At 38.3% G+C, this 23,824-nt stretch overlaps 1 protein-coding gene across 1 annotated transcript in view; it reads left to right on the top strand.

The window, feature by feature from the left end:
- Positions 1-23,347, top strand: part of PKP2 (plakophilin 2) — a 59,985-nt gene extending 36,638 nt beyond the window's left edge. The window contains exons 8-14 of the mRNA XM_015815675.1: positions 14,439-14,556; positions 15,796-15,954; positions 17,221-17,394; positions 18,602-18,755; positions 21,168-21,357; positions 21,665-21,740; positions 23,137-23,347. Of these exons, the coding sequence (XP_015671161.1) occupies positions 14,439-14,556; positions 15,796-15,954; positions 17,221-17,394; positions 18,602-18,755; positions 21,168-21,357; positions 21,665-21,740; positions 23,137-23,205 (940 nt within the window). The 3' untranslated portion in view covers positions 23,206-23,347. The remainder of the gene's footprint in view (positions 1-14,438; positions 14,557-15,795; positions 15,955-17,220; positions 17,395-18,601; positions 18,756-21,167; positions 21,358-21,664; positions 21,741-23,136) is intronic.
- The last annotated feature ends 477 nt before the right edge of the window (positions 23,348-23,824 follow it).

Here is a 23,824-nt window from a genome sequence, read left to right as displayed (position 1 = left end):
GACTCTTTCCAAGAGGGCAAAGAGATACTAGCGCTTGGAATGTCTGATAGGCAGGACGAGAGCAAGGTTGGACCCTTCCTAACAATTCACAAACTATAGTTACTGCAGATAACTGCTTTAGTCTAGTAATTCTATCAGTAGGTGTACAGCAATAAAGAAACTACTCAGAAGTAATTCCACATGTTATTCTTTGTTCTTTAATACTAGAAGACAGTCCCAATTCTAGCGGACTTTGGTCAGTGAACAACAAAACATTAACAAATTAAATCATAGACATTCTTATGAAAGACACTCGGTCAACTAGGACCAAAATCATGTTAGAATAATATATTTTACCTGTTTGAAAAATATAAGACAGGCTGAATGTATTCTGAAGGAAGAGTCTCCCCCAGAGTATATCGGGTGTCATTAAGAAGGGTTATCGCATATTCCATGGACTATGCAGCTCTTGAGAAGATGGGTATCTAAACAGATCCTTTAGACCAGCGGCACCAGGGACTGGTTTTGTGGAAGACAATTTTTCCACGGACTGAGGAGGGGAGGCACAACCTAGATCCAACTATTCTAATATCCATAAAGTGGTTAAATTGAATATTTCCAAATGTGATTAGAAAGTGAGTTAGGCTGACTTAGTGTTCTTATGCCACCACTGAGAACAAAAATATATCCCTCAGTTCCTGATACTCAGACTCATGAGAGACCTCTGTTTTACAGTCTCCTTGAAAGGAGCTGACAGTCAGAGCACTTGTGGGCAATCTCCCATGCTCTCCTTCTCCAGAGAGCTTTGAAGGACCAAGTTACTCACTGGTCTTTTTGTTCTATGTAGCGGTAGTTTTCACTCATTCATGGAAGATGTCTTCGGTCAGCCATGACTCACAGCAGACGCCCCAGGAAAACTAGTTTTGATGAACTTAGATAAAATAAGAGAGCTTTGTTTATGATGGTAAAATAGTTGTGACCATCTATCTTCATTACTGGGAATATGTGGTGGGAATGTAGTCTGGATTCTCAGGAGGGAGGGGCTGCATTCCAGAGGGCAAAGAGAATGCAGAGTTTGGAANCTAATTCCACCTGTTCTTTGTTCTTGGGGCTTGAATGAAATAAGTAACCTTGACACAACTGAACTTTGCAAGAACAGAGAATTACTTGTCCCATATTCCTGGCTGTTTAAAGTATAGCCATGTCACATTCCAAAGATTATTCAATGACTTTATTTTCTACAATCTGAGAGGTACCATTACAAATTTATCCTTTATTTCTGGTACTGTTTTTCTATTGCACCCAAAATTCACAGCAGATCAAAAGACTTGGTACAAAGCATAGAAAAACTGAGGTTCTTAACATCAAGCATTGGAATCCTGGCATCTGCAGTACATATAGATAGCATCAACAGTCTCCAAAATTAAATTTGTATTTCTTTTCAACAAGGCAAAGATCTGGGATGTCAGATTTTGGATAATTTTAAAATCTGAGAGGGTGCCCCAACACTTTTGTGAAAGTGTGCAGTGAAGTTTGGTTCCTGAAAAGGTTTTAATCTCTGCTTTAGATCTACAAGAGATACTGATTTATTGCGTTGCTTTGTAGTATGTGGTCACACCTGCAACTCTAATCCATAAAGCAAACGATGAATAAAAACAGATGGGATGTGTTATAAATGGTTAATCTTTTTGTTTTGTATCATAAAATACTTGATTTTACAGTGCCTGGCAAGTACAATCTCCACTTTCCATAATTAATTGATAGAATTAATGGGAATAATATATAACATCAACACTATAGTTCAGAACAATTCATTTTAGAAAGAAAATTCATTTAAATGATACTGCCTTACCAAATAGCATGTATCATGGTAGAATTCACAGTATGAACCAGCCTTCTGGAAAGTTGGGGGATTCTAGAAACTAAACTTACCTTGAAAAGAGTAAGCCAGTTTTCTCAATCCTGGCAACCTGAAGAAGTCAATTCCCAGAAATCCCCAGCCAGCATTCACACTTCTTTAAGTTGCCAGGTTGAGGAATACTGCAGTAGGTTGAGGGAAGCTATTATAAATCTTGAAGTATAATAGAAGTACAATGAAGTATATAAAGAGCGTGGTGGCTCATGTGGTTAGGACACTGGATTGGAGGTTAACAAGACCCCATTTGAAACTCAAGTGCTGCTGCGTGATGGGGTGAGCTCCTGTCATTTGCTCCAGTTCCTTGGCAGGGACCTGAAAGGAGCCCCCATGGGCATCCCACGGGTAACTGATGTCACCAACTAATTCTTTCAACCTGGAAGTTCCTTAAACAGTGCCTTCAATACGAATGGGACAGGAATGAAGTACAAGTTGGGTTGAATCCTATAACATCCTTCCCATTGCCAAAGATATTTGGAAAGATCTGAAATGTGTTATTTTTAGCTCAGTATTGAAATGGGGGGGGTCCTTAGTGGTCTCTGACCTTGGTTGCTAGCCCTGATGATGTTGCCTAGTTTGGGTAATGAAACATCTGCAAGAAAGCAACTAAGCTCAGAGAGCATCAAGGACCCCCTCGTATATTTTTTTTCTTCCTGCTTCTTTTTTGTCTATTTAAGAGAGACCAGGGGAGGGTGGGGCTAAAAAGCCTGTGATTGGGGATCAACGGCTGTTAGCTTTGATGGCAGAGCGACTTCGTCTGAAGGCCTTCTGCTAGGAGATTAATGGGCTTCCTCATGCAATTGGTTGGCCACTATGAGAACAGGCTGCTTGATTAGATGAGCCAGAGATCCCATTATTATTCCATACACGTATTTGTATGATGTTGGTTGTCTTCACAGATAGCTTCTTTTCCTGCAGGGTTTTTTTTTTCTTCTGGGTAGAGAAAAAGAGCAGGTTTTTGCAAAGTGAGGCCACTAACAGGGCAATTGGGAAAATAATTTGCCTAAATGCTTGTACATCTGCCAGATCACCAAGCCTAATTTGTTTTTTCCTTTTGTAATGCTTACAATGCTGATGGCTTGGGCGCTTCAGGAATGCAGCCTGCAGCCTATAATATAGAAAGAAAGTTTTAGTGTGTAGTTATTTATACAAAAAAACTCATCTGATACTTTTAACAGAGTCATATCACTTGCAGGAGTATTAGAACTGAGAGAAATTATTGACTCACTTGATGCTTTGGGGAAAGCAAAAAAAAAGGATAACCAAAGACTTGTTTCATTACAAAGCATGACAACAGAACAGAACAGAACAGAACAGAACAGAACAGAATAGAATAGAATAGAATAGAATAGAATAGAATAGAGCTGGAAGGGACCTTGGAGGTCTTCTACTCCAGCCCCCTGCTTAAGCAGGAGAACCTATACCATTTCAGACAAGTGACTGTCTAGTCTTTTCTTAAAAATCTCCAGTGATGGAGCGCCAACAATGTCTGAAGGCAAGCTGTTCCACTGGTTAATTGTCCTCACTGTTAGGAAGTTTCTCCTTAATTCCAGGTTGCTTCTCTCTTTGGTCAGTTTCCAACCATTGTTTCTTGTCCTACCCTCTGGTGCTTTGGAGATACCCTCTTCCTTGTGGCAGCCCCTCAAATACTGGACTACTGCTATCATGTCACCCCTGTTTCTTTTCTTTAGACTAGCCAAACCCAAGTCCTGCAGCCGTTCTTCATATGTTTTAGTCTCCAAGCCTTTGATCATCTTAGTTGCTCTTCTCTGAATTCTTTCCAAACTCTCAATAACTTTTTTGTGACATGGTGACCAAAATTGGCTACAGTATTCCAGCTGTGGTCTTACTAGGGTTTTATAAAGCGGTACTAATACTTCGTGTGATCTTGATTTTATGCCTCTGTCTATACAACCCAGGATTGTATTAGCTTTTTTGGCTGCTGCTGCACACTGCTGGCTCATAGTCAAGTGATCGTCTACTAGGACTCCAAGCTCCCTCCCACAGTTACTGTTTTTGAGCCAGGTCTCCCCTAATCTGTACTTGTATTTGTACAATAAAATCTTAAGAATTTTTTATGGAATATGTAAGAGAAGACAGTAAGATTTTTATACACTCTCTCCTCTGTTTAGGAAGAACATTATACCAAGCTATGGCTTATTGTTTACTGAATAAACCACAGCTGAATTTAACACAATATGCTAAATGATACCATACTTCAAAAATTTGGTTAAGGCACCAGGGTAGAAATCAGGAGGTTATGAGTTCTAGTCCCAACTTAGGAGTGAAAGCCAGCTGGGTGATCTTGGGCCAGTCACCTCACAGGGTTGTTCTTGTGGAGAAAATAGAAGAAGGAAGGAGTATTCGATATATTTGAGTTATTTATAAAGTAATAAAAGTATCTAATAAATACAAAACAAATTATTCTGATTGATTTTATACAATGTGCTAAGCAAAACTCACTCACAAAATCTCTTTCTCTCTTTAAACTAAGTTTTGACATTGCTCCAAACCTCAGGTCAGCCATATAAATAATGTGTCACCATTCTTCTGTGAAATATAGCAGCGGAAAGAAGAGGCTCAAGTGTTACTTCAAAGGAGATTGTAACAGAAGGAAGCATTGGTTGGAGCAGTGCTTCTCAATCGTGTCAACTTTAAGATGCATGGATTTCATGCTGGCTGGAGAATTCTGGGAGCTGAAGTCCACACATCTTAAAGTTGACAAGGTTGAGAGTGGGGGAAAAAAAGATATCTGCTCCTAAACTAGCAAAATCTCAGGAGTGTCCTTATGTAGGAGTATGGTATATTCGGGGAGTGATTAATGAACTTCACTTTTGATGGATGAATGGTGTTGTGACAAAAACTAATCTAATTGAAATCAGATTTAAATTTAATTAATGTAGTTCCTGTGATTTCCATCTGTCACTTTAATATGTCCTGTTTGCCACAATGACATATGGTTGATTAAAAAAAAGAGGGAGGGTGGATTTTCCCATTCTGTGTTACATATGGTGGGTGAGATAAAATTGCTGCCTGAGATAAAGAACAAGATCACTCCTTCCAACATGAGTATGCTAATGTATACACAGGAGAGAGGGAGGGATGGTGAGAGGGAGGGAGGGAGAGAGAGAAGGAGAGGGAAGGGGGGTGAGAGGAAGAGAGAGAGAGAGATCACACAGAAAAACTCAGTAGACCTGCAACTGAAACTTTTCAGTGCTGGTACCAGGAGAGCTTCCTTCCTTCTAGTTGTCTGAGGACAACTAGAAAGCTAAGGAGATACAGGGCAAGACCTTTCAATTGACCTAACCTCTTTACCTGAGACAATTGCACCCCCTCTACACTCCCTCACTCCCCTTCTTCATTGCCTAAAGGGATAATAAACAAACAAGGGGATCATGAAAACTTTCTTTGGAATTTCCTGATGGAAATAGTTTCTTCATGTTGCCTCATCCTAAAGTTACCCTTGTTTGTAGTACCTTTGTTTGCATGTCAGAGCTCCCAGGTTTAGCACCTGTAGTCAAAAGGTTATCACTGCTAGAGGATGACCTTTTGTTTGAGATTGTAGATGAGCTCCATGGAAGCTAGCATAAATAGATATAGAAACATATGCCATTCATTGTGTATAACATTTACCTAAGCTTTAGATGATCTCCTTAAATAATAAAGCCAGTTTCACTTGGTTGTTTGGCAACAAGCATGTCCTTTTTATCTTGACAGGTTTCCTGAGAGCATATTGTCATCATATTTTTTTCCTATTAGCTATAGCTGAAACTTCATTTCTAACAGTTCACTTTCTGATAGTAGTTGGAACAGGTTTCTATAGACTGTTATCATTTCTATAGACCAGTGATTCTCAACCTGTAGTCCCTGAGGATCCACAATGTCATCACAGGGGGTTCCACAAAAACTTGAATAAATGTTATGATTTAAATATTGAGTTAAATCTTAGTAGTCCATGGCCATGATCCATGGCCACAAAATGTATTTAAAGGAGGTCCGAGGTGAAGAAAAAGTTGAGAACCTCTGCTATAGACTGTTACCATGTTAACATTGTTCTGTCTGCAGCAGAAATAAAGTTTCAGAATTCTATACTTCTTTATTTCTCATATATAAATTAAAGGTAAAGTCATGTCTGATTCTAGGGCACGGTGCTCATCTCCGTTTTTTGGCCGAGGGAGCCAAATGTTGAACAAAGACAAAGACAATTTCCATATATACAAATTTAAATATAAATTTCCATATTTATATATTGGTTTTCAAATCCTTACAATAGGTTTCCTCAGCTTTCTCCATAATTCCTAGGCACACATCTTGGTTTCTGAGTAAAGGTCAGAATGAGGGTTCTGAATGTATTCTTAATTATTATATATATTGAAATAAGACATAGTGACTATTCAGTGATTAAGGAGTAAAATATTTTGCTTTTTGCTTTCCATGGACCCATTGCCCATTTAGGCAGGCTTTATTTACTCTCTTGTCTGTAAAGAAAGTAATATCAAATGCCATCTCTTGACAAAGTGTTTATTGAGTTTGCTCCTTGCAGCTAGTTTTTAATTGCCATTTAGGACTTATATCTTATTCATCTAAATGTCCACTGCACAGCAGTAAAAGATTCTCAGCGTTGCTTCAGGTGGGTTTCAGACCTTCTTATCAGATGTAGGGAAATTACTTGAAGTTGGACATTGTAATAGTAATTGTGGGAATAGGACATAAAATCAGATTATTTCTTTCATGCAGAAGATCATCACCTCTGCTATGCTCCACCTCCACTTCCTGCCCTTTCTAGACAGTCTGGTCGTGGGGATTTTCTGTCCCCTCAAGTGGGCAGCTGGGATAGAAAGTCTAAAATATTTTGACCAGACTACTCTTCTGCACAGGAGTGGTCATTCAGAACTTGTCATAACGTCTTAAAGATTTGAAATTCCTTAGTAGTAGCTCGGCGCCAAATCTGGGCTATAGAGGGGGTGATCAAAAGCATCCCAATGGAACAGGCAAGCATTGTCATGAACCAACACCACACCGGAAGTGGTGCCATAGAAAATCTCACCAAATGTGAAGATGCCAAAGGAGTACTGCTAGTGAAGTTCATGGAGCGTGGTTCAACCAGAAGTCTACTGTGAAATATTACGAAAACTCAGACGAGCCATCCATAACAAGTGTCAGGGCATGCTGACTTCTGGTGTGGTATTGGTTCATGATAATGCTCACCCGCACACCACTAGATGCACTCAAGAACTTTTGAAGCAGTTCCGTTGTGATGTTTTTGATTCCCCCCCATAGCCCAGATTTGGTGCCGAGCGACTACTACTAAGGAATTTCAAACCTTGTAAGACGTTATGACAATTTGAATGGCGATTATGTCGAAAAGTAATGTAATGTTGTAGTTTTCTAATGTGTATAATAAAAGTTCTGTATCTGCGAGTGTCTATCGTTGATAACCCGGAGGTTTATTTTCAAATTGCCCTCATAAATTGTGATTACCCCAGATCTCGCTTATTTTATTTCCCTGATGCACAATCCAAGTTGTCAGGACTGTACGTGGTAGGATGTTCCTATCTGGGCAGCAAAAATCCATAGGACCACGACAGTAGATGAAGCCAGTGAGATTCAGAAAAATCAAATGCTTTGCTTCCATCTAAGATTTTTGCAGCCCAGATATGAAGGTCTAAAAGATCATAGCATCCCCAAATCTCAAAACACTGTAACAAATTATAGGATTAATTTTTTTTGCTGCCCAGTAATAATATGATAGAAGTTCAAAATAATTAAATACATGAAAGTGAAAAGTAATTTAATTACCCACTGCTTTATAAATGTAATAGCTGACATACCACTCAAAAGTTAAGTGCAAGTATTGGTCTCCAGAAATGACCTTCCTTCATCACCTAATTCAACCCATTATTCAACATACAATTTACAATCTTCTACATTATTTCAAGCAATAATAACATGAACAAGCAATCATTAGGCTGCTAGTTATAGCCTAATTAGGCTATGAAACTGCAGAATATTAATCTTCTACTGGTTTCACCTCTTGAGAATAATAATAAAACACATCTCCCTGAAATATTTCAGCACCAACTACTTCCTTGATGATGTATCCTTGATGATGACATTTGTGTTTATTACCACCAAGTGAACAGGACCTCCTATTGTGTTGTGAACACTAAAGGCTCTGATTTTCCATGTAACATGAATTAATCCATTTACAAGAGTTTCTTTTTCTTTTTGTTCTTTGTTGGCCATTGTATTCTCAACTATAGCTATCAAACAAGCAGCTTGATACAAATCCAGCTCTTTCTCTGACATGCAGATGTTGCATCTTAGTTCTGCAGCCCAACAATTCTCTTAGTACCAGGACACATTGGAAGTCACATGCCATCTTCCAGCTGCTTAGCTGGGTCACAATTGTAAGATTTTGCAAACATTCATCGCTGATTCTTCATCTTAGAAATAAGTTAAAAGTGTTCTAACCTTACGATAGATATACGAGGGCAATTCGGAAATAAACCTCCGTTTGATTATCAATGACAGACATTCACAGATACAGAACCTTTATTATACACATTAGAAAACTACAACATGACATTACTTTTTGACATAATCACCATTCAAATTGAGGCACTTGTCATAACTTCTTACAAGGTTTGAAATTTTCTTAGTAGTAGTCGCTCGGCGCCAAATCTGGGCTATGGGGGGTATGTGATCAAAAACATCCCAATGGAACTGCTTCAAAAGTTCTTGGGTGTGTCCAGCAGTGTGCAGGCAAGCATTATTGTGAACCAACACCACACCGGAAGTGGTGCCATAGAAAATCCCGCCAAATGTGAACAGGTGAAAGGAGTACTGCTAGTGAAGTTCATGGAGCATGGTTCGACCATCAGTTCAGAAGTTTACTGTGAAACGTTACGAAAACTCAGACGGGCCATCCATAACAAGCTGACTTGTTGATTCCGTTAACAATTGTAGCAAGAAAAGTCAAAAAATGAGGCAAAGCTCACTTAACAAATGTCTCACTTAGCAACATAAATTTTGGGCTCAATTATGGCCGTAAGTCGAGGACTACCTGTATTTATAAAAATGGTGCTTTCCCATTAAAGCTGACTTGCTCAAAAAATCTGAACTTCTACAAACCACCTTTCTTTGAATGACTAACACTGTGTAGAGCAATGGGTCTGTATTAGACTGAGCCATCATTTTTAGCCAGGATTTTGTATCTTTCTTCATACTGTACTTGAGTATTTCCACGTTCATAATTTGTGTCTTGTCACTGTGAGCGAAGAAAATAGAACCAAAACTTTCTGTTCCAACAGCAACTCTGACTCGGTCAGTTTAAGCCTAGTCTGGGATTTGAAGACAACGGATAAGCGCTACTTCTGTATTTTATTCTTAGAGATAAAGGCTTACTACTACAGGTTATTGAATCATGGCAAATTATAAGTCAGCAAAGTAAAATGATTGCACTACGTTACTTTATTTGCACTGCTATTTTTATTCTAACTTTATATGGTAAACAAATAGCGTAATCTTTTCTACATGTACTTTACTATTGATGTGTTTGATTATTGTTTTATTTATTTATCAAGGGACCCAGTGCTATCAGACTGTTTTTCTCTTACTTTACCAAAAGAAGGAGAAATGGGAGCAGAAGCCAGAGGCTTAGCTAAAGAAGCTTAATAAAAAGAGATTTAATCATGTAAAAAGGAAGAGAAGAAAAACAGATGTCAGGGGGGGGAAAAAGTCACATCTGAGAACAGAAGCAAAGGCCCTTTTGACAGAATTCTTGGATCTGTTCTGAACATTCAAACTGTGCCTACTGGCTCAAAATGGTTAAGAATTCTTGTATTTGACAAATGAAGAAAAATCAAGACAAAAAATCAAGGAAGAAAGAAGTTGTAGGAAGAAAGAGATACTTTTAGCATTTGGAATTAAGAAGAATAAAATTATATATCAGCCAGGAAGGTTACAAACGGTGATCAAATGACCCCTGTGCAACTGTCATAAATACATGCCAGTTGCCAAGCACCCAAATTTTGATCACGTGATCATGGGGATGCTGCAGTGGTCGTAAGTATGAAAACTGGTTGTAAGTCACTTTTTTCAGTGCCATTGTAACTTCGAACAATCTCTAAAAAAGGGTTGTAAGTCACAGACGACCTGTGCTAAGTATGCCATCCCAGCTTAGCTTTCGGACCCAGGCAAGATCAGCAAGGAACTTCTATTTACTAAAACTTACTTACTTACTTTCTTTGTTTCTTTCTTTCTTTCTTTCTTTCTCTCTCTCTCTCTCTCTCTCTCTCTCCCTCTCTTTTTCTTTCTTTCTTTTTTCTTTTCTTTCCTTCCTTCCCTCCCTCCCTCCTTTCTCTTTCTTTTTTTCTATCTTTTTCTATCTTTTCTTTCTATCTATCCTTTCTTTCCTTCCCTCCTTTTCTTTCTTTCCTTTCTTTTCTTTCTTTCCTTCCCTCCTTTTCTTTCTTTCCTTTCTTTTCTTTCTTTCCTTCCCTCCTTTTTCTTTCTTTTCTTTCCTTCCTTCCCTCCTTTCTCTTTCCTTCCTTCCCTCCTTCCTTCCTTCCTTCCTTCCTTCCTTTCTTTCTTTCTTTCTTTCTTTCTTTTTTATTTTTATAGCCATCCATCTCAGTCAAGTCATTCTTTCAGATTAGACAATATTCAGAATTATAGTTTATTCTGTTTATAAAATTTGTCATTCAGATCTTTAAAAAAAGCTTGCATTTAGGTGAGATTAAAAATAAAAGGTAATATGAAGAGCAGTATGCAGCCCTCAAGGGATAAAGCATGTTGCAAAAAGAAGCAAAGACATTTTTCAATATCTTAAAAACTTTGAAAAAGGGAATGAAAAAAGGTTTGCACCCCTTCTTGACAGTCTTCCATGGCTGCTAAGATCACAAACAACAATCCTGCTCTGTTTACCCAACATCAAATAATTTCCTTTTGCTAGGGCTGCAGCTGTGAGGTTTGTTTTGAAATGCACTCCGTGTGCTCCAATCCAAGCAATGGATTTCAGAATTCCACCCTTATCTCTTTTGTTTTATTTAGCTCTCGCCACACAACTATTTCTATATGCACAAGAAAAGCTGTTGCAAACATGCCACTGTCAACAGTGTTTGCAAACTGAGGAAAGAATGAACGTGCACTTTCAAGTGTAGTCATAGCTTTGTAAAATGGCATAATCACTTTTTTTCACATTAATAATGAGCTGGGAGCTAGTTGAGCAAGAGGAAACAGCTTTGGAGCAGGCAGGAGAAACCCAAAACCAGAAGCTGTTTTTATTGAGGTTCTGGTACACATTCTCCACTGCCTCCAATAATCCCAACTAAAAAGCTATCCTTTGAACTGCAAAAAGTAATAGATTAAAATGACTTCCTGGGTCTATCATGCCTGTTTTTCAATATACAGGGAAGATGGTTTTATCTCGTTGGGTTTTGAGTTTATCTTTCTTGTAAGATGTTAACTTGCTGCTGCTTGAATGCTTACTTTTGCTTGATTTGATTTGCTTCTTTTATATTTAAATTGTGAATGTGTTTTGACACAAAGGTAAAAAAAAATTATAATCTCTCCTTCTCTCTCCACTATTCAAGGACAAAGTCCTGCTTTTATTGTGCAACATAACTGTGGGGAAAAATTCTTTGGAAACTTTGGGGAACTCCCACCATTTGAAGAATCAAACATCTTTAAAGGGAATTACTTCCAGCCCCCTCCCCTGAAAACACTCTAGGGGAAACTGTTCTCACCAGTGAATGAATGAGAAACGGAGGGATGGGGGGGGGATACAGGTAGACCTCAACTTATGACCATAACTGAGCCTGTTAATTTATGGTCAAAGACATGATGGTCATAAAATTGATCATCATATGACTGGATCTGATTTTACAACCTTTTTTACGGTGGCCATAAAGCAAATATGGTTATTGAGCAAACACCATGGTTGTTAAGCATGACATTTTGGGGGGAAAAAATTTCCAGGAACTGAATGTAAACAACCAGTTTCTAGACAAAATGTCATAAATCATGGTCATATGACTATGGGGCATTGGAAATGGCCGTAAATTCTTTAGTGTTCAAAATGCGGTCACATGGGGAAGGCCAACATCAGAACTTCAAAATTAGGTTGTAAGTAGCTGTTGAGGGGTCCGTCATAACTTGAAGGGTTGCAACATGAGGACTACCTGTGTGATATCGGCAAAGAGGAATGAAATACAGTAGAATGGCTGGAATCCCACAGAACAAGCACTCCATGCAACAAACTTTCTGAAGCTTTTTCCAGATAATGCATGTTTCCTCTCATTTGCTGAGTTAATGGGAACAGTTACAAGGAAAGATTGAATAGCAGTAAATTACGCTTAACTTCTCCTGTCCATGCACATATGTTCTCCTTTGCTCTGGATAACCAGACAGACAGACCTATGGATTTTGGAGAGAGAAATGAAAAACTAATTATAGAGGGCATTTATAAGAGAATGTGGACAGTCAGAGGAAGAGCCCCTCCCTGCTCACAGACTCTCTGTCAAATCAATTCAAAAGAGAAAAGGAATGCAGAATGAGGAGAACATCGAAGAGATTCAATATTAATATAATTTTATTGCAATTTTAAAAAAGAAATGCAGAGAAAACTCTATACAAATACAAATTTAAAGAAAAACAGCAAAGTACACCCATTTAACAAATAGTATGGTCTCCAACCTGCTCACTTATTATATAAATGGGTCAAATTTCTGAAAATGCTTTTATTGATCTTCAGTTATATAGTGTACAAGCAGTTGTTCTTATTTGAGTTGTCTAAGGCCTAACAAAAACCTGGCTCAGAAAAATCATAGTCCCTGTGCACAACATTTTTAAATGTTACTGTTTATTTAACAGATGGGTTTTAAACATGTCTAAGTCAACCTGGGTACATCTAATTCTATATAGATTTGGGCTGCCTAGTAAGAGTGCGCACATCTGTCATTTTGTAGCTGGTTTGCCACTCTGCAAGAAAAGCATTAAATTTGCTTTCCCTTGTGACCATCGAAGTGGTTTCCTTGTTGCATAAATTGGAGCTAATGAGCAAATGTTATTTATTCTCTGCTTAAGATAATTGCCAGAATGTACAATGAATGATTATGGGTTGAAAAGCAAATGTCTGGCAGTGCGATCTTATACTTGTCTATTCAGAGGGTAAAGTCTGCCTGTTCAACAAATATAGAATTACAGTTTAATTACAAGAGATGAAAAATAAAGAAAGGGGGATTTTTTTATCAAAGAATCTGTTGTCTGTAAGTTAAGCAAAACTGTCCAGCAAAGATCTATCTACTTACCAGTTATAAATCTCCACTAAACATACTTCTGAATAAATGCACTCCACATTGTTCTTAGAGGATGAAGCTTCGTGTTAACTATGAGTAAATTATTAAAGTAATAGATGTTGATCTGGAGTTTGAGAATCTGCATCAGTTGATTGAAAATTTTAAACTAAATATACTTTAGTAGCTTGTGAGTTTTATACCAAAATCTTTCTCACCTAAGGAGGATTCAGAACAATTGAAAGAACTTCACTTCATAGAGGTTAAGGTAGTCCTTGTTTAATGACCCCAATTGGGGCCAGAATTTTCATCCCAAACTGAAGTAGCTGTTAGATGAAGCAGTGTGCGATTGCATCACCTAGTTATGGTAGTCCTGGTTACAGCCATTAGATGAGGACCTCCTGCTTCTCCTACCCTGCTGTGCTCATCTCTGCTTCAATTTTTCCACCCACCTATCTTCCCCCCATCTCTGCTCTTTTGGCCACCCTATACTCCACCGTTGCTGCATCTCCAGCCCAAGCTGACCTTCACTATCTTCTTCCTCCTGCTGGCAACGAGGCACATCTGGATGAGACAGCTGCTGGTCCTCGGTGAGACCTCTATACTGCCTTCATGGAGGCTTCACCAAGAGCTAGCAGCTGCTTTGGCTGGATGTGCATTAATGGTGGTGGGAGAAAGAAGACACTCCTATGACTCACAGTGGAAGGCAGTGGCGGTAGAGCTCAGGCGAGCCAAAGGAGAGAGATGGGAGGGAGATAAGCAGGGGGGAATTCAAATGCATCCTGCAGTCCTAAATGTGGACAGGTTCCCTAGCACCCAGATTTTGATTGCTTGACCATAGGGGAGTTGCAGTAGCTTTAACTTTGAGCTGTGGTGGCAGAGTGGTTAGAATGCAGTATTGTAGGCTAACTGCCCACAGTCTGCAGTTCAATCCTGACCGGCTCAAGGTCAACTTAGTCTTCCATCCTTCCAAGGTTGGTAAAATGAGGACCCAGATTGTTGGAGGCAATATGGTGACATTGGTAAACTGCTCAGAGAGTGCTGTAAAGCACAATGGAGCAATATATAAGTCCAAGCGCTATTGCTATTTGTGCTGTTGCTATTGCCTCCATAAGTAGCATTGGTTCAGTACCATCATAACTTTGAGTATTCGCTGAACAGATGATCATTAAGCCAGGACCATCTGTCATCTATCTTGTATAAAATAAACTGTTTCTTAAACTGACATTTTCTTAACTTATTTACAGAAACATGAGTTCTGCTGGCCCTGAAGGGAGAAAGAAAATGAGGGAATGTGATGGATTGATTGACTCTCTGGTATATTATATACAAGGAACAACTGCAGATCGTAAACCAGATGATAAGGTAACTTTTCCAAACCATTGGAATATCTAGGATTAAGATAGAGGGCATTTATTTCTGGCACTGTCTCCAAAGTGTGTTAATATTCATCCTGTCTTATAAATCTTCTAATGACTTTATGATGTGAGTTTTGGGGACATTATGATCTTCTAAAAATCCTTGAAAATCCAGTTGTTTTCTCAGACTTTAAGGTAGGGTGATTGCTGAATCACTGTAGCTTATTCTCCTCTGGACATCCATGAACTCTTTCTTATTATTGTTTCTTACTTTTAAATTGTAAACTGCCCAGAGTTGTTTGGAATCAGGCAGCTGCTAAAGAATCATAAATATATCTCCAGTTATAAAATTCTTAGTCCCGTGTTAATATATTCTGCTGAAAACAACCTGCTTGAAATTACCCAAAAGCACCCCAGCAAAGCACAAATACAACATATGCTGAAATACTACCAGAGATCTACAATTTTGCATCCTCTAGAGCAGTGTTTCTCAACCTTGACAATTTTAAGGCATGTGGACTTCAACTCCCAGAATACCACAGCCAGCATTGCTGGCTGTGGAATTCTGGGAGTTGAAGTCCACATGCCTTAAAATTGTCAAGGTTGAGAAACACTGCTCTAGAATGCTGCTCTCGTGTTCTCAGCCATAGTGTTGGTAATGGTGGGAGTTGCGGTGCAACATGTCTGGGTGGTGCCAAATTGAAGAAGTACGGAGAGTCTTATCAAACCTAGACTTTTGGCTGGGCTTGTGCACTCCAATGTTGTCTTCACTTTCTCTTTCAGAATTAAAAGGAAAAGTTTAGAAGAGTTCACCTCTGTTGTTGATTAAGTATAAAGTGTCCATCCTCCAGTTCTAGAACAGTAGAAACTGTAATAGGTTAAGTTTTAGCTTAAGAGATTTAGCTTAACTGCAGTATATTTAAGATTTAAAGGAGTAAAATTTAATACTTGTAAGTTCAACCCTGTGTGGCAGTTTATTCAGGTATGAAATGAATTAAAATTTCTCATCTTTTACTAGTTGTTCTAAGTGAATCTAAACACACAACTCCATCCATCCATCCATCCATTCATTCATTCATTCATTCCAGTGATTTGAAATTTAAAATTTGCAGTAAGATTGCTGCTATGCACAACCTACTAAGAGCTATGAAATAAGGCCAACGGTTATCTGTATGCTTGAATCTATAGTACATTCCAGATCTTTTCCATTATTTACATAGAGTAATATATTTGTTCATTTTTCCAGGCTACAGAGAATTGTGTGTGCATTCTTCATAATCTTTCTTACCAGTTAGAGACTGAGCTCCCTAATAATTACATTGAAAAACTCTATGTGCGAAAAAGAGATGATCCATCCGGGAACAACATTGGATGCTTTGGAACAAAGAGCAGGAAAGCAAAGCAGGTATTCAAGATGTAAGGAAGGAACAACAGTTTGTGATAGACTGCCCAGCATCTCAGAGAAGCTTTTGTCTGCAACTCGTTAACCACAATCAGATATCCCTAGAAGGATCTTACTGGGAATCATGGAAATTTTAGTCCCAATAGATATGATACTTGAAGGTTGGCTAATATAGAGTATATATGTAATATGCAAATAGGCTGGGTGAAAAAGATAACTTAAACATTAAATAGTATTCATAAAATAAAGATAAGCAGTCCTTGATAGTAAGGGAAAAAATCTGAAAAATACAGATGGAGATTATTTTGATGGACGGATAATTGTCATTTTCTCTTAGCAGCTACATAGACAGACCTTCTCCAGGATGAAATATTTTGTTAGGTCTAAACCAGAATGCTATAGAAAGCTTGCTAACCTTATAGAACCATGCATCAGGCCTGATAGTATAAAATTAAGGTATGAAATTGTGACCAATTTTATAAGATTTCAAGACAGATTTGTTAATCTAGTTTCTGGTGTCTCCCCACCCCTAATGTTCTATGGATCTAACAATTATTTAATATTATAAAGATGGAGCCAGAGTAACTAACAGAGAGATATAAAATCATATAAAACTAGACACATCACTGAAGGCTAAAATAATAAGACTATTTTTGATTTATTTTGGCCATGTTATGCTTGCAAATTCATTGGAGAAGGCAATGATGCTAGGAACAGTTAGTGGACAAAGAAGAAGAGACAAATAAAGAACATGCTGGCTTGATAACATCAAATCTAATGCAAAGTTGAACAGGCAACAATTGAAAGAAGCTGTGCTTGACAGGGTAGCATGGAGAGCATGTGCCTATAAAGTCACCAAGAGCTAGACACAACTAAATGGTTAAAAACAACCTAAATTTTTCTACCTGATAGAAAAATATAGCCATTAGATGTGAATTTCTTTCCTCTTTAAAGTATACTGTTTTTTGAATGAAAGTAAAGCTGTTCATCCCCAATAATCATGAATAATCAGCAGATGCAGCAATAATCTATTTTCTCTGGTTGTTCTTAATGATTAGGCTTTACATGGTTGCTCAAATAGGGGTTACAGAGGCTTTATGCACTATTAAACCCACACAATGATTTGCAGGTAGGCATTAATCAAAATTTAGGACTGTTGGTCTCTATATTTTACTAGCTATCATTAAGGAGCCAGACTAGCTATACTCCAAGAAGACTTTGATTCTTTCTCACTTCATTTATGAAATATTGATCTGTTTACCTTTTTAGAAGCAACAAGATTTGCCTCTTCCGGAAGAAAAGAGTAACCCCAAAGGCGTTGAAAAGCTTTGGCATTCCACACTGATCAGGATATATTTGTCCCTAATAGCAGAAAGCACTAGAAACTTCACTCAAGAAGCATCTCTGGGGGCTCTGCAGAACCTCACTGCTGGCAATGGACCAGTAAGTATCTAAGAAGGAAATGGATGTAGCTGGTATTAATGCTGTTATTTTACTATTGTTTCTCTTGGATAAACTCAGAGCAGCACATAGAGAGAGAGAAAAAAAAGCATATAATGGAGCCATAGGAAATAGAACATAATGATTAAACCAGTACAACATTAATCTAGTCAACAATAAAGGCCTGGATAAGACTAGTCAGTGGACATTTATAAATTGCCCTGCTGGTACCTAGTCTCATTTTATTTTAATATTTGGGAGGTGTCAAATATCTAGAGGAGACTACAAAGGAAGGGCTGGTCTCAAGTTGCTGTTTGTCTTTTAATTGTTAAGGATATCTAGGGAACATTGATACCTACCTTTGTAACAAAGATGGCTGATTTATTTCATTTTGAGTTGCTCCTAGACAAGGAGGATGGAAAAAGAAAGGATAGAAACCATTTTATCTGGAAAACATGAAAATGTAGATGGCCCAAGAGAGCTGAGAATGATTAGCATAGTGAGACGAGGAAGCAAAATGACCAACAGGCTAGCTTTGCAAAAGGAAGATAAAGAGAATAAGCGAAGAGTTTGCAACTAAGTGAAGTTAACAGGACATCCTAGGAAGGTCCACCAGCACCAAAATCTGCTATACCAAGTTGGGTCTCACTTATTCGTCTTTCACCATATTTCTGTAATTTGAGTATGGCTTTCGGTACCTAGCTTGTGATGCTTCAGCTTCGTCTGTAGTCAGACATTTCTATCGATACCAACAACACTATTTTTGAAAAAGAATAAATTGACAAAGCAACCATCCAGCTGAAATGTATAATTTGGGTGTTGTATAATTGTATAATTTGTATAATTGTATAATTATATAATTGGGGTGTTGCTTGGTGGGTGCTTTTCTTTATTTTTGCACATCATTTCCCTTTAAAAACAAAAGACTTTAAGTGAATTCCTATGCAGTTCCAAGTCTGGGTTAAAGGCTTCAAGGACATTTCTAGATCTATTCTCCTAGCATCCTTTCCTTCCCAAGGAAACCTGGAATTCCTGACACAGAATTCTTCTTCGGAGGTGGGGATGTTTTCTTAATACTTGAAGTGCCTTTATTCATGGACTGACAATAATAATAATCCTCTTTCTGGAAGAAAATTATGCACTGTGTACAATGCTATGATATGGAGTGGTGAATTCCCTAAGTCTGAAAGCTGTATGTTTTTCCTGACAGATGCCATTTGGGGTGGCTCATATCATTATCAAGAAGGCCAATGGCCTCCCAAATATTCGAAGCATGCTACACGTGAGCAACTTAAGCGTTAGGAAAACAGCAGTGTCCCTACTCAGAAACTTGTCTCGTAACACCTTGCTGCAAAATGAAATAGGTAAATACACACTCCTAATGGACATTATTTGCATGAGTTTTAATTGCATGATAGGATGTTAATGATGTTGAACTAGACTTTTAGCAGAACAGTACCACTGTTTCTTCAATAAGCTATCAAGGCTGAGTGTGAATTGCATCCAATTTTTTATTTTTTTTTGAGGTAATAAGTTTGATGTGTATTGGCTGCAATGACTAGCCACAAGACACTTTTCAGGTTTTTTGGGGAATCAGAGTTGGAAAGGTATGGTGGTGGTAGTTTTTGGCAAATTGTGAATCTCCAAATGTGTTGAGGGCCCAAATCGCAGAAAATCTGCTGTCATTTGAATTTTAGGATTTATCAAGCCCTACAAAATTGGGAGGGCTTCAGATTATGGAAGATTGGCCAACGCTGTTATCCAGTGACATGCATTCTCTATCACTGCTTAATGTTCATACCAATTTAACTGTTATGACCCAGATGGTCAAGACGAGGCAGGCCTCTAGAGCAGGGGTGTCAAACTGCCGGCCCGCAGGCCGGGCGCGTCATGCATTGCCGGCAATGGCAAAACTGTCCTGATACGTTGCGCGACGTCACGTGATGTCGCGAGTTTGACATGTCTGTTGTAGAGAATCCTTTATTGCTCTCAGTAAATGTTCCAACAAACGGCCCTCCAGCGACCGGTAAGGTTCCACCCCCACATTACCCTGCAGGCAGCCACCCTCAGTCCCCCAAACAACAGCCCATATATTACAAAGAAAGTCCACAGAGTAGGAGCACACTCAAAGGGCAAGGTCCAGGGTCCCAAGTCCAGTCCACCCAACTAAGCAAGTCCATGAGGCAAGCTGTAGTCTGCAAGGCAAGGTCAATGCACAAATGGCAGTCCTTGGGGCAAACACACGGTACAAGGCAAAAGGCACTTCTCAAGGCAAAGCAAAGCAAAGGGCAAAAAGCAGTCCTCAAAGCAAGAAGGGCAAGGTACAAGACAAAAAGCAGAAGGCAGTCCTCAAGGCTAGGCAAAGCAAAAGGCGAAAACAGTCCTCAAGGCAAGAAAAGGCAAAAGGCAAAAGGTACGAGGCAAAGCCAGGTGAGTGTAAACCAAAACAAGCAATTATTCCTGGCAAAGACTAAAACCCCACTGTTTCTCCTTAAGTCAATCGACTCCAGGTGTTCCCTGTGAGGAGGGGTGGGGCAACCTTCTCCCAAGTAGCCTTGCAGCCCTTCTCTGAGCTCCATGCTCCAGAGGGGAAGGCAGCTGTTCCTCGTCAGAGGGGATCTGCTGCCTATCAGCACCACTGCCTGTCAGCAGCTGATGCTCCCCTGTGTCTGTGAGGGCAGGCAGCTCTCCATCCAGTTGACAACCTCCCCAATGCTTGAGGGCCTGGGACAGCATCGTCCTCAGCCCCTGGTCTCTCCAAACATTCCCAGGGAGATGTGCAGACCGTCCTGGTTTCAACTTCTCCTCCGAACTGGGCTCCGATGGGGCCACGACATTAACCTTGTTACAGATGGCAATGTGCAGTTTACCATGTACAAAATGTATCTGTGTATTCTGCACAAAGTTCAGGAACCTAGATCACATTAATCAGATGGGTGCATATAGTTATTTAGAAGTATGTGCCTTGTGCAGTGGTTTATCTGTACATCATGGTTTTAAAAGGCATAAATTGCTTAGACGCTTTGATTTCTGAATATTAAGCTTCTCTATGTTAAGCCTGCAAACGTGTTAAAACATTGTGCTGGTCTACATAATAAATGAGCATGATCTTAATCTCTCCCTTACACACAAGGAGAGATTGAACATCAGGAGAAAGACACAGATCCAAGTAACTCTCTTCTGTAGCCACAGAATAATAAATTCTCATATATAAACTCAACATTATGCTATAAGAGGAAAACTAAACTCAAAACAGTTGCATTTTCCCTCTTAATGCAGAGAAACTAGCAAGGGTGGTATGAAGAACGGGAAATGTTAAAGCAAGAAATTCTTACTTGATACTGCAGAGGTGGAGGGGGCATCGACTCGTTGAAGTAGCAACCAAAGTTCCAGCAGATTTGGTTAATATAAATAATGGGAATTTAACAGGGGCCATAGACATTTTATTTTTATTAAACCATCATCAAGAGAAGTAAATTTACAGTGAAATGTTATTGTGGAAGTATCTTCAAATTCATTAACTACATTGGGTGGACTTCAGGAGTTATGTCTTCCAATCCAAGTAGTTGAGAAAGATGAATTCTGGATCTACTGCAATGGAAATATCAGTGGCATAAATCCCAACATTTTCATGAAGTAAATTTGCAGGAAAAAAATGGGAAATTTTCATTAGAACTAAATATTATACCATTTAGTTAGATACAAGCATATTTCAAAGAACATGTTATAGGTATGCTTAAACTTTAGAATAAGGGCACATCTTGGTTATTTTTCAGCCAGAGAACTATTGCCAGAATTGATTGCCATACTGCCAAATAATGCCCCAACATCCGATGTGGACAATGAGACCACGGCTTCTGTTTGCTATGCTTTGTACAACCTGACTCAAAACAATTCCTCAAATGCTCGGCTTCTCTTGAATAATGATGGCATTTCAAAGATTATGGATATCAGCACAAGTGACAGGTAGGTATCCATTCCTAAAATGAGTATCTGTACTACTAAATTTGCAGCAAAAAGTTGCATGAAGGAGAGAATTTTTCTGTTCTTGATTTTTAAAACATGTTTAAAGGGAGTCTGAAAATACATATTTTCATGGCCTCTGATCTCTTCTGCCTATCCTTTTCCTGTGCCCTTCACTTGGACCTTTTATTATTTCCCTACTAGGTTTCTTTTAAATTGAAATTCTGTGAAAACATTTTGTTCTTTTCAACTTCATGCTGCTATAATGCTGAACTGCTTTAAAAGTTGTTTTTATTACTGTTGTTCTCAGCAAAAGTGGTAGAGCTGCCTCGATTCTCTTGTATTCTTTGTGGTCTCATGCTGATCTCCATGGTGCTTACAAAAAGGTAAGCTAGCAGACAAGATGGGAATTTTTTGAAACCTTTTGTTTTTCCTACTTGGTATCAGTTTTCTTGGTTTTTAAATGAATGTCATACTTTAATTTCTTTTTGTTATTAGAAATATTTTAAGATTGAGCCCTAATTAACTCTATTAGAGATTTGGAATTGTTAATTAATATGGAAATGGACTTCATGTATTTTTGTTAGGTTTGCCATAGTACTACACCCTATCATAGAATGTGCTTTTGTGAATAGAATATGCAAAAACATTTTTTTGGCTGGACTAACACTTTCTGCTTCTGCATTCTTTCAAACAAGTAACACCTGTTTTCCCCCCTTAACCCTTTTTATTTTTTTCAAACAACGGGAAAGTCTGCTAGAGACAATACAACTAACACCTCCCCAAAGACTTCCAAGTTGTTGAAAGATTTCAGGCTGACCAATGAGCAAGAAAGTACTCCTTTCCATGTTAGGCTTCTCAAATACCCCACCTTCAAATTAGAGGGCTGCACTCAGATGTAAAAGTCTTAGGGTCAGTCCCAAAGAAGGAATGATCAAAGTGTCACTCGTAATGTGACCAAAAAAGAAAAACCATTAAATACATGACGGGGAAGCAATCCTATCAAATATGTTTAATTTCAATTCAGTGTGAAACTGAAAAGGAGATTTTTGATTTGTCCTGGACATAGCCTCCACCATACCAGTCAAAAAATAATTGTGGCATTTGGCCCAACAGAAGTTGCAGGTTCCTGCTTTAAATTGTAACATTCAGTTTGTTTCTGTAAAGGTCAACAAGCCCATTTAAATTAATGGAAGTTTTCCATATATGTAAATACAATATACACCATCAATCAGTGTCATATTAAATAGAATTTTAATTTCATGATTAACTTCTATGTTTACTTTTTTATGTAATACTACAGAAGGTTGTTTTCATAGGGATCATAATGCATTGCTCCCTACCCCATCACAATCCTGACAAATACATACTGTATTTTATATATTTGTTTATGATCATGATAACAATCTAGGCTAGTTGCCTCATATCTGGTATTCCCAGAAGTGTTGCGATTGCAGGTCTCCAAATTCCTAGGCAGCATGACCAACAAATAGAGGCCAATAGATATAAATATTTGGTCTACATCTTCCTGAGTCCCAACCTAATTTAAGTATCTTTCAGATCCACACTAATTTAAATCAATTAAACCAACCTCAAATCAATCTTAGAAAAAATGAATTGATATCCTTTCTAGATTCCCAAAGTACCTTCAGTAGGATATGCCTCTCATTCCTAATATATGTTTGATAACTTATCTTTGTGTATCCACTGAGAATTTACCTCCGTTTTTCTGGAATTGTAGTTAACTATGTTCCATTTCCTTTTTTTGTTTTTACTTTACAGGCTGGATATAAGAAAATGGATTTCATCAACAATCGAACATTAAGAGCCTATAATTCACTGAAAGACTGAAAACCTGGAAAGTTCTTAAAGATCTGTGTGGAAAAACAATACAGACTTATTATCATTGTTCACTCAGTACCAAGAACTGGGAAAGAGTGAAAGAGTGTTTTATTATTTACAGCGGGTGTCTGGAATAAAGTGCTGATCCCCATATTATCTGCCATTATAGCCTTGCTTATTGTTCCTCTTAAAATCAAGACTCATCTATAAACATAATGAAATCCAAGCTGAAGCCTAGCAAATAATTTTAATATCAAGCCTGAAACTGGCAACCACTGCACATATTATACTAGGTCAGTTTGAGGGCAATTGTCCATATCAATGTCTTCAGTTTATATCATGGGAAAGTAATAACCAAAGAAGATGAGATATGGGAATTCTTGCTGAAGTTTTGTGTTAGTTTTCTTTTTGCTAAACTTATTATAGTGAGTGAGTGCTTCATGCAAAACTGCCTCTTATCTGCAGACATTTTCTGAATATACAGACTTTTGTATAAACTGCTTTTGAGTAATATTTTCCTAGGTTGTAATTTTTCAGTATAATCCTCTTCATGCATGTATGGTTACTGTTTTTTTTAACTGAAGTATTGTTGAAGTAATTTTTAAAATTCCTTATACACGCAGCCTGA

Source organism: Protobothrops mucrosquamatus, unplaced genomic scaffold, assembly GCF_001527695.2.
Source record: "Protobothrops mucrosquamatus isolate PMUCROS unplaced genomic scaffold, P.Mucros_1.0 scaffold363, whole genome shotgun sequence".
NCBI classification, from domain to species: domain Eukaryota; kingdom Metazoa; phylum Chordata; class Lepidosauria; order Squamata; family Viperidae; genus Protobothrops; species Protobothrops mucrosquamatus.
Note: the sequence above shows the minus strand (reverse complement) of the source record. Positions and strands in the feature narration are given on the sequence as shown.